Below are 15039 nucleotides of genomic sequence, written 5' to 3'. Positions count from 1 at the left end.
TTAATCATCCGTTCAACTAATAAATGCTGCTTACTCCCACTTTCACTCTAAAGGAACTCAATGGCTAAAGAGAACCCTTCTGCTCTGCAGTACCCTGAGGATCAGAGGACTGATTTGAATGTCCTCAATGCAAAGGACTATTTCAAAAGGCCAGCCAGGCGGCCCAGACATGTGTTTCCTAATCGTCTCCAGGTTGTTTGATAGAAGATCTCCTGGGAGCAGCTTTCCCTAGCAGCTCAGCCAGGTCTGTTCTGGGAACACTGTGTGCTTTGGCACCTCCCTCAGCAGAAAGCTTGGAGGAAAGGCAGGTGCAGGTCCTGGAGCCTCTGACAGCGTTAGTGGCTCTAGGAGTAGCTGCTCAGGATAATCTGTCCCCATGACCATTAACTAACTGCCACTGTGCTGGAGGAAGAACTAGAAATGGGCAGCCCCAAAAAATTTGAAAACCCTCACTTGAACCAGTAAGTTATATGCTGGGTTGCTGTTGGAGAGATCTTCCTTGGAGTAGACAAATGTGGTATGTTAAGTAAACTGGGGATCTAGGTTTGATGATACTGGGTCTGCAGCTTCTTTGTCCCACTGAGAATCCTCAGGCATTCCATGAGTGTAGCCTTCAAAATATTTTTGTTTCTAATGACATATTTTTACTGCAAAAAGATGAGTGGATTCATTTCATGAAGCCTCAGGTGTGTTAGAAATTCACCATGAGTCACTCAGCAAGTTCTGATTGAGGGCGTTCTGTATGCCAGGCACTGTGCTGGGCACTGGGACTACTGTAGCAAGTCAGATAGACAAGAACTTGCTTGATCTTGGAAGTAAGCAGGGTGGGGTCTGGTTAGTCCTTGAACTGGAGGCTGCCTGGAGATACTGGATGCTGCAAGCTTTTAAAAAAAGATGAGTTCTCTGTACTTGCAGAGCTTACATCCAGTAACTAAGTAACTTCAGGCTGTGTTGAGTGCCTGAAAGTGGTGGAGCCGGGAGTCCTCTAGATAAGGTAGTCATGGAACGCCTCTCCGAAGAGGTGATAAGTTTACTCAGAGACCCAAAGGATCAGGATAAGCACAGACCCCAGTGAAGAGTGTCCCAGGCAGAGGGGATAGCAAGGGGATTGCCCTTAGGTGGGAAAGGGCTTGATTTGAGGACTAGGAAGACCAGTGTGTCTAAGACACACAAGCAAGGGAAGGACGTTATGAATGAGGTCTGAGAAGTCAGCAGCGACTGGATCATGCAAGCTCCCATAGGCCATGGTAAGGGCTCTATGTGTACTGCAATTACAGGATGGATGACAGGACCTGGGCTGCATTTTTAATAGTTAACCCTGGCTATAATGTGGGGAAGGGATTCAAGAAAGAGGGCAAAGGCAGGAACAGGAAAATCTCTTAGGAGGCTACTGCAAAGCCCAAGGGAGAGGTGATGGTGTTTTTTCTGTTGTTGTTTGTTTTGTTTTGTTTTGAGAAGGAGTCTCACTCTGTCACCCAGGCTGGAGTGCAATGGCACAATCTTGGCTTACTGCAACCTCTGCCTCTTGGGTTCAAGCAATTCTCCTGCCTCAGTCTCCCAAGTAGCTGGGATTACAGGCATGTACCACCATGCCTGGCTAATTTTGTTTTTTTTTAGTAGAGACAGAGTTTCATCACGTTGATCAGGCTGGTCTTGAACTCCTGACCTCAAGCAATCCACCCGCCTCAGCCTTCCAAAGCACTGGGATTACAGGTGTGAGGCACCGTGCCGGCCAGGTGATGGTGTTTTGATCTGGGTCTTAAAGGCAGAAGGAAGGGGGGTAGTAAATTAACTGTGCTGGGGAAGAGAGGGAGGCCTGAGGGTGAGGAAAGAATGAGGGGTGATTCCAGGTTTAGGGGCTGGGCAATTTGTTAGATGGTGGTGCCATTGACAGAAATGGGAAAGAACAAGTTTGGAAAGAAAACTCAAGATCTGGCTGGTGACTTGTATTAAACTTAAAGCCTGTGTGACTTGAGCAGAAGTGAGGAACTTCTCCAGTGTTCAAGAGCTGGAAGGGATTTTTCTAGCCTCTAGGCAAGGTAATACCGTAAGTCCCAACAGTGATGCCCTCCCTGGGAATGATCTCAATGGGAGAATCCTATACCCTGCCTCCTCCATTCATTCCTTGCTCCGATGGTGGTTCCGGCTGGCTAACCTAAGTTACTCTTGCCACTAGTTAACGCCTGTCCTTACTTGTCTTGTCCCCACCTAAGATGTCAATAGCATCTCTTGTCCCCATCTAAGATGTCAATCAAAACAGCATGAGCCCTGCTATGTCACATGACATGTTGTCTGTCCAGCCCAGAGCTCGTTGCTGATAGGGGCACGGGCTAGATTTTGAGAGAAATCTGTTACCACCCTTAATATTCCAACCCCCTCTAATAGCCCATTTAGGATTTATCATACTGTTTTATCCAAACCTTTCATGACTTGATTTCTATTTCCAGCTTGAACCACCTCTTGGGTCACGAACTGTACTTATTGAGTTTCTCTAGTTTTCTGACTTAATGGCTGAAAATAATAAGCTTCCTTACATATTACTCTCAAACCACCACACTGGGATTGTTGTTACTCTTAGTGATAATGGTTGCTATTTATGAAACTTTTAATAGGGAACACAAACCCTGCCCAGCAATTCATATAAATTATTTCGTTTAAGAACATCACAAAGTAGGTGCTATTATTCGACCTTACACATGAGACTTGAAGAACTTTAGAGCATTGCCCAAGGTCACCCAGCTAGTGAGGGGTGGAGGCAGGATTTGAATCCAGGTCATCTGTGTCCATTACCTGGAAGAAGGAAGGCCAAAGCATCATGGCCATTCACAAGTTGAAGAGCCACGGGCTTTCTACGCTGGCCAGCCACATTTTTCCGTGACTGGGGTGGGTGTGGCAAGTGATGAGGGTTTGCAGTCCATGTGGTGGGGTGTCGAGGGCCAGGTGTCTTGGTAACTGCTGTTGCATTCACTTCAGGAGCAAAGGACCAGATCTGATTCTGCAGGATCAACTATATGGACACTGCAGGCTCTGTAGACACCCAAAGCTCTAATGGTGACTTGGGGAAGCTCAGGAGGGCAGGGAGGTTGTCCCCGTTTAGAATGTAAAGATTCCTATTTTATAAAAAAGAATAAAAGGAGGTGCTGAGGGCCTCGGTCTCCTCCAACAAGGCCAGGCTGTGGGGTAGCAGAGTCTGATAGGGTGCAGGCCCATGGCCACTGCCCAGGGCTCCTGCTCAGGCCTCCTCACTCCCACAACTGAGGGGAGACCCAGCTCCACACCCACCCACCTAGCAGTGTCTCACACCCACCGGGAGACGTCTAAACATCTTCCCTGGGAAATGGTCCCAAAATGTCCCTGCAGTAAGCAACCATCTGGAGAGGCCCAGGTCTACATCTGTTTTTAAAGGTCCAATAAATAAATAAAGGAAGAAAGAAAGAAGAAGAAATGCAGAACAGGGTGACTAAAGTTGGTGTATATTTTTAAATGTTTATATTAACAAACTAATACCTTTTAACATGAAAAGCAATATAATTGTGCTAGCCACAAAATCGTCATAGGACTGAGAAAGGAATCGTAATTCTGAGAGCCCTAGAGTTAATGTGATCCAGCTGGCTCATCCCTGTGACTGCAGAAGCCTGTTTGGAGATAGTGTCAGTAGCTTTTGAGGCCCTCTGTGAATTGCCAGAATGTGTGACACGAGCCAAATTTCCCCCCGGCCCCCACCCCCTCACCGCCCCCGACCCAACCCTCCCACCGGCTCCCATGGGATACTCACTGCCATACAGAAAAAGAGAAATTCTACTATTTCTGGGCAAGATTTCCACAAACCAGTTTGTCCCTTTCTGCTCTTATGAAATAAACCATTTGGATCAACGTCAGCTGATTGCAAAAGTCAAAAAATTTTCCCGTCTCAAAAGCAAGACTAATAAGGAAGCAAACATGGGAGGACCTTAGTGGCCGAGCCTTTATGTGTATGTTATTTCATTGCTCTCATAATTGCCCTGGGATGCTGTAAGCGTGATTCATCCTGTTTGTTTATCAGTTAAATTATTTGTCCAAGATTACACAGCCTATCCAGGATTAGAACTCAGAGCCCTTGGCTGTGAAGCTTGAGCTCTTTCTTTTCAGTCTTCAAATATGCTCATGCCATGAAGCAGCACAAAGCCCAGGAGGAGCCCAGTGAGGCTGGAGGGATCCACGGGCAGCCACTGTCCTCTGTGCCCCTGTGGTGTTGGGGCAAACTTTGACCTTTCTGAATCTTTTAACTGTTTCCTTCTCTTCCTGTTTTTGTCTCCTGGCTGACTTGTCCCACACTCTACTCCTTGCTTATGATACTTATTTTTCCATCCACAGCAAAACAATTCACATCAAGGTAATTGATGATGAGGCGTATGAGAAAAACAAGAATTACTTCATTGAGATGATGGGCCCCCGCATGGTGGATATGAGTTTTCAGAAAGGTGTAGTACCCTGTCCTCCACACTAACACTAACATTCTTCTCTCCTCTTCTGTTTCTTCATCTCCAACCCATTTGTCTCCTCCTCCTCTTGTCTTCCACCTCTCTGGTTCCCTTTCCCTTGTCTCCTCTCTTGCTCTGTCTTCTGCTCTCTTTTCACTCCTCCCTCTCCTCTGTCCTCACACCTGCAAGCCTGACACATGGCATCCATACGAGGGATGCTCAAGACCGATGGTAATTGTTCTGGGATAAGGAAATGAGTATGGGGAAAGAAAGAGCCAAAATGCTGGGAGTATCATGTGTGGCTCTTGGCTTCTCCAGAATGGCTGGGTATAAATGGGGGAAAAGGGACCAGATAGCCCAGCACCAGGCAGAAGAGCAGCACTGAGAAACAGGCTCTCAGCACAGATTTCCACGGGGCGGTTATTCTCAGGGCTAAACTTAGAGTCCCAGGAAGTTGAGAATCAATGTATTTGGATTATAGTTGATTCCCCTCCCAAAAGCAGGCTTTAGGAGCCACCTTATCTGCCATGTTGCTACTATCAAGACTTGTCTCTCCTCCTGACCTTGAGTAAGCTGAAAGTACAGGTTTGAGTTCCAGATCTAGGTCAAATATCCATTTGTCTTCCTATGTTTTTCCTATTAAGAACACCCAGATGTGGAGGCAGAGAGTTAGAATAGTGGTGGAGATCATCCTGACCTAAATGGAAGCTTCCCCAAGAAGTCCATGGGGCTTCTCAGAGTGGATGGAACCTTTGCCTTCAACTTCAATGACCCCATACATCCCATGGCCTCCAATAGGCACGTCAGGAAGTCCTTTCCTGAATAGATCACACTGTGGAAGCAGGGAGCTGCCAGTACTGAGGGCAATGTTCCTTCACCTTCCAAGCCATCCCTCATGCCTTCCAGTCCATGCCTGTGGTCACAGAGCACCCCAATCCCATCCCACAGCAGAGTTCCTGCAGCAGAAAAACGGGCTCACACCTTGTAGACAGCCCTGGGGTCCCATATCTAGGGCCAACAGAAATAATCCCAAAAAATGCCTCTTGACAATCAATGACCTTGTCTTTTGTCCACTGAGCAAGGTATAAAAAGATGTCAAAAGAAGTACCCAAAAAGATAATAAAAATGTACAGTTGTGCATCACTTAGCAATAAGGATACATTCTGAGGAATGTGTCCTTAAGCAATTTTGTCATCATGGGAAAATTCTAGAGTGTACTTTCACAAACCTAGATGGTGTAGCCTACGACACACCTGGACTAGGTGGGCCTATTGCTCCTAGGCCACAAACCTGTACAGCATATGCTTGTACTGAATATTGCAGGCAACTGTAGCACAATGGCATTTGTGTATCTAAACATATCTAGACATAGAAAAGGTACAGTAAAAATATGGTAGTATAGAGCCTTATGGGACCACTATTGTAGATGTGGTCTGTCATTGAGCGAAACGTTTTTATGTGGCATGTGACTGTACTTGTAAAGTACACACACCACAAATGCACAGCAAGTCCTGTGCCCTACAAGCCCCCTCGTGTCAGTCTACTACATTATAAATGGCAAAGCCGAGCACGCCCACAGAATGTAGCAGGAACATCAGAGGATTTGAAGAGACATTTAGGTAAATGCTCTTTACCCTTTAGAGCATTTAGTTCTTAGGCCTCCCCTCCCCCAATCTCCCCCCCAACCCCGGCCCCCCGCCAAAAAAAAAAAGAAAAAGAAAAACAAAGCAGAAAATTACAATCCTGGCTCACTAGTAGGACCTGCTGGCCACCATTGTGATTCCATGAAGGACCAGAAGAAACCACATAGGAAGAACAAGGCCCACACAGCAACCTCTCCACATAACAAAGAGCCAGTCTTTGGAGGGCAGTGAATTTCAAGGAACCTTTTTTTCCCTGGGTGATTTGTTTTTAAAAGATGCTATGTTTTGTTGAGATACCCAGAGATAAACAGAAACTTCCATCACCTTGTGCCCCAGACCCATAATTCACATTGAGGAAACCAGTTTTGGGACACATCACTCCGATAGAAGCCCAAAGGTGATTTAGAATGTGATGATTTACATCATTTTCTTCACATTTTCCCAGAAGTGCATCGGCTGTAAATCGTAAAGGATTCTTATGTCATATTGTGGTTAATACATATTTATTTTAGTTCCCACCACTGAAGCCCTGTGAGATAAAGAATGAGAAAGATCACACAATTCTACCTCCCTTTCTTCTCTCTCTCTCTCTCTCTCTTTCTCTTTCTCTCTCACTCTCTCTCTCTCTCCCTCCTCTCTTCCTCTCTCTGGTTTCCCTTCCTCATAAATACTTTTCTTTTAAAATTTTCTTTCTGAAACTCACAATGGAAGTGAGTATAGACACAAAGAAGGGACACCAGCCCTGGGTTCTGTTGACATATTCCCTCTTGTGGGAAGACCCTGGGTTATTCCCAGTGGGTTAGTAGTTTACCTGTTGCCCAGAGAAATGCCACTGTTACCATGTGACACCCAGTGGAATGTGCTGCCCAACTCACTTCCTACTAACTGTTGGCAAGGTCTAAAATGACTCCTCCTCACCATTACCTGCCTTCTGCCTTCTCCTCCCCTCCTGTCCTTCTGGCTCCCTTCCTTTGCCCACCTCTCCTTGCCTCCTGGCTCCCTGCCCCTCTCACCCATAAGAACAACTATGACTAAGAAGACAAGAAAAGCTAAGACCATTTATTACCTGAGAACAACACAATCCACCATGGTCCTGTCAAAAGCCACCATGGTGGGACTGGACTGCATGTGCCAGGAATGATGGGGAATGATTTTAAAGGCTGTGCTCCAGGTGACCAACCAATCTACCGACCCAGTCGACACACTCTCTCTCTTGTTGTCCCTACAGGAAAACCATAAGGGTTAAAATAGTAGATGAGGAGGAATACGAAAGGCAAGAGAATTTCTTCATTGCCCTTGGTGAACCGAAATGGATGGAACGTGGAATATCAGGTGTGAGATTCTTTAAAAACAAAACCACAAAAAAAAAGCAAGAAAAAATTAAAACAAACTGAAGAACAACAAAAAAGAAAAAGCAACTATATTTTTGTCTCCCTCCTTTTCTTCCCTTCTCCTCCTTTCTGTTTTTGACCAATGGATTTTTTTATGCTTTTCCCTCCTGTATTCTCGCTCTCACCCTGTTTCGGTATCATCTCTGCCTTCTTAGCCTCAGCTTATTCCAAATTCCTCCTTTCCCGCCTTCTGGGCAGCACTGCAGCCTCAACTCCTCATTACCCTAATGAGTTATTTCCCTCTTTTGCTACAATTTTCAATTATTCAATTGCCACGGGCCCCTGCACTCTCCCCACCCCACCCCTACACTGTAACCTGTAAATGTGAAAATTCCTTGGTGGGTGGGGAGGAGAAGAAAAAGAAAGGAATGTGATGTGATGCATGCCTGTGCCCCTCCCTGCCTTCCTCCCCTGCCACCCCTCACTCTTTAGCCTGGATTGAATGTGGGAGGGTCTGGGATGGGGGTTGGGGCCTGGGTTGCAATGATGCTTTGACAGTTTTCTGCTGCATTCCCCAACTTCCTTTGAATGCTTGGCAGGTTACCTTCGAGGAGGTAAGTGTATTATCTGGCTGTTTCACAGTTGGGCAGACCGTGGCATGGGAAAGTGTACCAACTGTCAGAGGCCACGGCTTCTGAGAGCTCTCGGAGAGAGAGTTGACTTCTGGCATAATCATGCAATCTGGAATCCTGAGCTATTCTTCCTCCTCTGGGCATCCCACCCCATCCGATTCTATGTTCCTAGCCCAAGGTTGGGTACCTTATTCAGGCTACTTTGGGACAATGCCACCTCTAAAGCAGAAAATTGAGAGTTCCCAAAGGGAAGGAAATAGTTCCAGGTATGAAAATTCCCGTAGCCAGGGGCCCCAGAAAAGGATTAACATTGGGCAGGCCTGGAGTGTTGACTTGTGGATTTTCCAACAGAATAGACTCTAAATGATGCAGTTGGTGCTGATCCCTGAAAGACGGGTGTTGGGAGGTTCACAGATGTCTGCCTTTGCTTGGCATCTGCAAGAGAACATATCGCTCAGATCCCAAGATAGCCTCATCCCACACTAGAGAACTGGCCGCATCTCCTGCTTTCCTCAGGACCTGCATCTGAGAATACCTGCCAGGAGCTCATCCCTAAGGGGCTGATTATGTTGCAACCAGGGTAGAAGTAAGGAAGGATTTCTTCCCTTGAAGAAAATGATTGGAAGCCACTACTTTGAATGTGTTGGAGGCATAGATGTGGGAATGGGTTAGGGTGCTCCTGGGAAATAGCAAGAGGACATTCACACTCCCATTCAGGAGAGATATGCTGCTGGGAGCCTCCTAGCAAATGGAGCAGTGAAATACACCTGTTTGTCAAAAAGGGGTGATCATACTGCAATTAGTTCATATTCATGTGACAAAGAGCAGCATAAAACTTTCCACATGAGGACAGATCTAAGAGATTCAGCAACAACTTCCCAAAGGATCCTCTACAGGCCTTCTCAGTGTGATTGGTCAGTTCTCATTGTCTGCTGGGGACTCTCCTGCAGAGCTGACCACTTCTGTGCCTGCACTGGTTTGGACACACCTGATGCTCTAGGGGCAGAACTCCTCTCCATCTTCCATTGCTGGTTCTCTTCTTTGCCGCTCAATAAAATGTTGCCCTCAGCCTGACTGCCAAAAAATGCTGGAAGAAATTATCTCTGGTTCCATTGTTTCCCACATTGTATTCTTGCCCAACTTCCAGTTCCTGCCACCAACAATATTCTCAGAGGTTGCCTCAGCACCTGCCCTACCTCATTCCCACCTCCCTTGAGCATTTATTCCACGTATTCATAATTAGTTGGAAGCAGCAGATACCCAAGGTCAACTGTAAGTCACCTTCATCAGTTTCCACAGTCCAAGCTACTTAGATGCAAATGAAAGCAGCACAAAGGGTTGTACAGCATACAGGAAGGAAGGCAGTGGCTCCAGACAAGAGGAAGAGATTGGAAGTCCATATATGCCTTTATTCCACCAGTAAAGAGGCTCTTCTTTTATGCCTCCCTTAAAAACCTCTACCAATAGCAGGACAGAGAGTGACCCAAGATAAGTCTTCAAGAGACCTAACCAAATGCAAATGTCTTTGGCTAATCCCCATTCGAGGACATCTTCCTGTTTTGCACTGGATTCTTTGTCCAAGGAAATGTCAGCAATGCCCTCATGGAGGGAGTAGGTGAGAAGACAAGGATTTCAGCAAGCTATCTGTGTGGTGTGCCCCCAGATTTCCCCAGTGACCAAGATGCCAAGATGAACAGTGCCAACAAGAAATGTGTCAATTTCCCAGCTGCCTATTTTATTGCCTATGTTTTCTAGGGGGTTAATTTCCAGTTTCTTCAGTCCTTCCCGTATTTTGACGTTAGACCATAAGGTGAAAGGTCATAAAACCTGATTGTCTAGACTCAGAAGCAAATGGAAACCCATCCAAATTTCCAGAATTCCCTGCTGTTCTCAGAGTGAGAGACAGAACGGTGGAAATTGCTTTTCATTATCACTACTGCATGGGAGAGTCTGAAAAATGAAAGACTGGATTTGAAATAGGAGACTCTATTTTTGGCAAACAAAACAGACTTCAGAGTTGGGATTAAAAGCTCTGGATGAGCTGGGTGATGGAAAAAAGGGAAGGAAAAAAGAGAGACTGAATAGGAAACACAGTTACTCTGGCGTCTAGAAGTAGACTTCTGAGAGCAACACTGAGCAACATAATCAAGACTGCTGGAATGTCAGGCCTCTGAGCCCAAGCTAAGCCATCATATCCCCTGTGACCTGCACGTACACATCCAGATGGCCGGTTCCTGCCTTAACTGATGACATTGCACCACAAAAGTGAAAATGGCCTGTTCCTGCCTTAACTGTTGACATTGTCTTGTGAAATTCCTTCTCCTGGCTCATCCTGGCTCAAAAGCTCCCCTACTGAGCACCTTGTGACCCCCACTCCTTCCTGCCAGTGAACAACCCCCCTTGACTGTAATTTTCCTTTACCTACCCAAATCTTATAAAATGGCCCCACCCCTATCTCTCTTCGCTGACTCTCTTTCCGGACTCAGCCTGCCTGCACCCAGGTGATTAAAAGCTTTATTGCTCAAACAAAGCCTGTTTGGTGGTCTCTTTACACGGACGCACATGAAATTTGGTGCAGTGACTCAGATCGGGGGACCTCCCTTGGGAGATCAATCCCCTGTCCTCCTGTTCTTTGCTCCGTGAGAAAGATCCACCTACGACCTCAGGTCCTCAGACTGACCAGGCCAAGGAACATCTCACCAGTTTTAAATTGGGTAAGCGGCCTCTTCTTACTCTCTTCTCCAACCTCTCTCACTATCCCTCAACCACTTTCTCCTTTCCACTCTTCAATCTCTCCCTTCTCTTAATTTCAATTCCTTTCATTTTCTGGTAGAGATAAAGGAGACACGTTTTATCCGTGGACCCAAAACTCTGGCGCCGGTCACAGACTAGGGAAGGCAGCCTTCCCTTGGTGTTTAATCATTGCAGGAATGCCTCTGATTATTCACCCAGGTTTCAGAGGTGTCAGACCACGCAGGGATGCCTGCCTTAGTCTTTCACCCTTAGCAGCAAGTCCCACTTTTCTGGGGAAGGGGCAATGTACCCCAACCCCTTCTCTCCTTGTCTCTACCCCTTCTCTGCCTTCTCCTTCACCCTTAGCGGTAAGTACCGCTTTTCTGGCAGAGGGGCAAGCCCTTATATCTCTGTGCCCCGATCCCTTATTTCCGTGCCCCAACCTCTTATATCTCTGTGCCCCGATCCCTTATTTCCGCGCCACGACCTCTTATATCTCTACACCCTGATGCCTTATTTCCGTGCCCTGACCTCTTATATCTCTGCACCCCAATCCCTTATTTCCATGCCCCGACCTCATATCTCTGTGCCCCGACCCCTTTCCCGCTTTTCTGGAGGGTAAGAACCCCCAAACCCCTTCCCTCCGTGTCTCTACTCTCTTTTCTCTGGGCTTCACTATGGGCAACCTTCCACCCTCAATTCCTCCTTCTTCTCCCTTAGCCTGTGTTCTTAAAAACTTAAAACCTCTTCAACTCTCACCTGACCTAAAATCTAAGCATCTTATTTTCTTCTGCAATGCTGCTTGATCCCAATACAAACTCGACAGTAGTTCCGAATAGCCAGAAAATGGCACTTTCAATTTTTCCATCCTGCAAGATCTAAATAATTCTTGTCGTAAAATAGGCAAACGGTCTGAGGTGCCTGACGTCCAGGCGTTCTTTTACACATCAGTCCCTGTCTAGTCTCTGTTCCCAATGCAACTCATCCCAAATCTTCCTTCTTTCCTGCCCACCTGTCCCCTCAGTCCCAACCCCAAGTGTCACTGAGTCTTTCTAATCTTCCTTTTCTACAGACCCATCTGACCTTTCCCCTCCTCTCCAGGCTGCTCCTCACCAGGCCGAGCTAGGTCCCAATTCTTCCTCAGCCTCCGCTCCTCCACCCTATAATCCTTCTATCACCTCCCCTCCTCACACCCGGTCCGGCTTACAGTTTCGTTCCATGACTAGCCCTCCCCCACCTGCACAGCAATTTACTCTTAAAAAGGTGGCTGGAGCTAAAGGCATAGTCAAGGTTAATGCTCCTTTTTCTTTATCCCAAATCAGATAGCGTTTAGGCTCTTTTTCATCAAATATAAAAATCCAGCCCAGTTCATGGCTCGTTTGGCAGCAACCGTGAGACGCTTTACAGCCCTAGACCCTAAAAGGTCAAAAGGCCATCTTATTCTCAATATACATTTTATTACCCAATCTGCTCCCGACATTAAATAAAACCCCCAAAATCAAATTCTGGCCCTCAAACCCCACAACAGGATTTAATTAACCTCGCCTTCAAGGTGTACAATAATAGAAAGAAGCTGCAATTCCTTGCCTCCACTGTGAGACAAACCCCAGCCATATCTCCAGCACACAAGAACTTCCAAACGCCTGAACCACAGCGGCCAGGCGTTCCTCCAGAACCTCCTCCCCCAGGAGCTTGCTACAAGTGCCAGAAATCTGACCACCAGGCCAAGGAATGCCTGCAGCCCAGGATTCCTCCTAAGCCATGTCACATCTGTGCGGGACCCCAATAGAAATCGGACTGTTCAACTCACCTGGCAGCCACTCCCAGAGCCCCTGGAACTCTGGCCAAAGGCTCTCTGACTGACTCCTTCTCGGCTTAGCGGCTGAAGACTGACGCTACCTGATCGCCTCTGAAGCCCCGTAGACCACCACGGACGCCGAGCTTTAGGTAACTCTCACAGTGGAAGGTAAGCCCCTCCCCTTCTTAGTCAATATGGAGGCTACCCACTCTGCATTACCTTCTTTTCAAAGGCCTGTTTCCCTTGCCTCCATAACTGTTGTGGGTATTGACAGCCAGGCTTCCAAACCTCTTAAAACTCCCCAACTCTGGTGCCAACTTAGACAATGCTCTTTTAAGCCCTCCTTTTAGTTATCCCCACCTGCCCAGTTCCCTTATTAGGCCGAGATACTTTAACTAAATTATCTGCTTCCCTGACTATTCCTGGATTACAGCTACATCTCATTGCTGCCCTTCCTCCCAATCCAAAGCCTCCTTTGCGTCCTCCTCTTGTATTCCCCCAACTTAACCCATAAGTATAAGATACCTCCACTCCCTCCTTGGCAACCGATCATGCACCCCTTACCATCTCATTAAAACCTAATTACCCTTACCCCACTCAATGCCAATATCCCATCCCACAGCATGCTTTGAAAGGATTAAAGCCTGTTATCACTCGCCTGCTACAGCATGGCCTTTTAAAGCCTATAAACTCTCCTTACAATTCCCCCATTTTACCTGTCCTAAAACCAGACAAGCCTTACAAGTTAGTTCAGGATCTATGCCTTATCAACCAAATTGTTTTGCCTATCCACCCCATGGTGCCAAACCCATATACTCTCCTATCCTCAATACCTGCCTCTACAACCCATTATTCTGTTCTAGATCTCAAACATGCTTTCTTTACTATTCCTTTGCATCCGTCATCCCAGCCTCTCTTCGCTCTCACTTGGACTGACCCTGACACCCATTAGGCTCAGCAAATTACCTGGGCTGTACTGCCGCAAGGCTTCACAGACAGCCCCCATTACTTCAGTCAAGCCCAAATTTCATCCTCACCTGTTACCTATCTCGGCATAATTCTCATAAAAACACACGTGCTTTCCCTGCTGATCGTGTCTGATTAATCTCCCAAACCTCAATCCCTTACAAAACAACAACTCCTTTCCTTCCTAGTCATGGTTAGTGCAGTCAGAATTCTTACACAAGTGCCAGGACCGCACCCTGTAGCCTTTCTGTGCAAACAACTTGACTTTACTGTTTTAGCCTAGCCCTCATGTCTCCGTGCAGTGGCTGCTGCCACCCTAATAATTTTAGAGGCCCTCAAAATCACAAACTACGCTCAACTTACTCTCTACATTTCTCATAACTTCCAAAATCTATTTTCTTCCTCATACCTGATGCATATACTTTCTGTTCCCTGGGTCCTTCAGCTGTACTCACTCTTGGTTAAGTCCCACAATTACCATTGTTCCTGGCCCGGACTTCAATCTGGCCTCCCACATTATTCCTGATACCACACCTGACCCCCATGACTGTATCTCTCTGATCCACCTGACATTCACCCCATTTCCCCATATTTCCTTCTTTCCTGTTCCTCACCCTGATCACGCTTGATTTATTGATGGCGGTTTCACCAGGCCTAATCGCCACACACCAGCAAAGGCAGGCTATGCTATAGTACAAGCCACTAGCCCGCCTCTTAGAACCTCTCATTTCCTTTCCGTTGTGGAAATCTATCCTCAAGGAAATAACTTCTCAGTGTTCCATCTGCTATTCCACTACTCCTCAGGGATTATTCAGGCCCCCTCCCTTCCCTACACATCAAGCTCGAGGATTTGCCCCCACCCAGGACTGGCAAATTAGCTTTACTCAACATGCCCCGAGTCAGATAACTAAAATACCTCTTAGTCTAGGTATACATTGCGTTGGATAGGTACAGGCCTTTCCTACAGGATCTGAGAAGGCCACCGCAGTCATTTCTTCCTTTCTCTCAGACATAATTCCTCAGTTTAGCCTTCCCACCTCTATACAGTCTGATAACAGACCAGCCTTTATTAGTCAAATCAGCCAAGCAGTTTTTTAGGCTGTTAGTATTCAGTGAAAGCTTTATATCCCTTACGGTCCTCCGTCTTCAGGAAAAGTAGAACGGACTAAAGGTCTTTTAAAAACACACCTCACCAAGCTCAGCCACCAACTTAAAAAGGACTGGACCATACTTTTACCACTTTCCCTTCTCAGAAGTCAGACCTGTCCTCAGAATGCTACAAAGTACAGCCTATTTGAGCTCCTGTGTAGACACTCCTTTTTATTAGGCCCCAGTCTCATTCCAGACACCAGATCAACTTAGACTGTGCCCCAAGAAAACTTGTCATCCCTACTATCTTCTGTCTAGTCATACTCCTATTCACCATTCTCAACTACTCATACATGCCCTGCTCTTGTTTACACTGCCGGTTTACGC

The 15039-nt window shown here is 46.6% G+C and overlaps 1 protein-coding gene across 2 annotated transcripts in view; it reads left to right on the top strand.

The window, feature by feature from the left end:
• Positions 1–15039, top strand: part of SLC8A3 (solute carrier family 8 member A3) — a 151274-nt gene that overhangs the window by 121630 nt on the left and 14605 nt on the right. The window contains exon 3 of one of the 2 annotated variants that reach the window (XM_030812691.1): positions 7332–7435. In XM_030812691.1, the coding sequence (XP_030668551.1) occupies positions 7332–7435 (104 nt within the window). Of the gene's footprint in view, positions 1–4353; positions 4461–7331; positions 7436–15039 lie in introns of both variants that reach the window. The other variant, XM_030812696.1, reaches the window with a different exon arrangement.

This window comes from Nomascus leucogenys, chromosome 1a, assembly GCF_006542625.1.
Source record: "Nomascus leucogenys isolate Asia chromosome 1a, Asia_NLE_v1, whole genome shotgun sequence".
Lineage (NCBI taxonomy): Eukaryota > Metazoa > Chordata > Mammalia > Primates > Hylobatidae > Nomascus > Nomascus leucogenys.
Note: the sequence above shows the minus strand (reverse complement) of the source record. Positions and strands in the feature narration are given on the sequence as shown.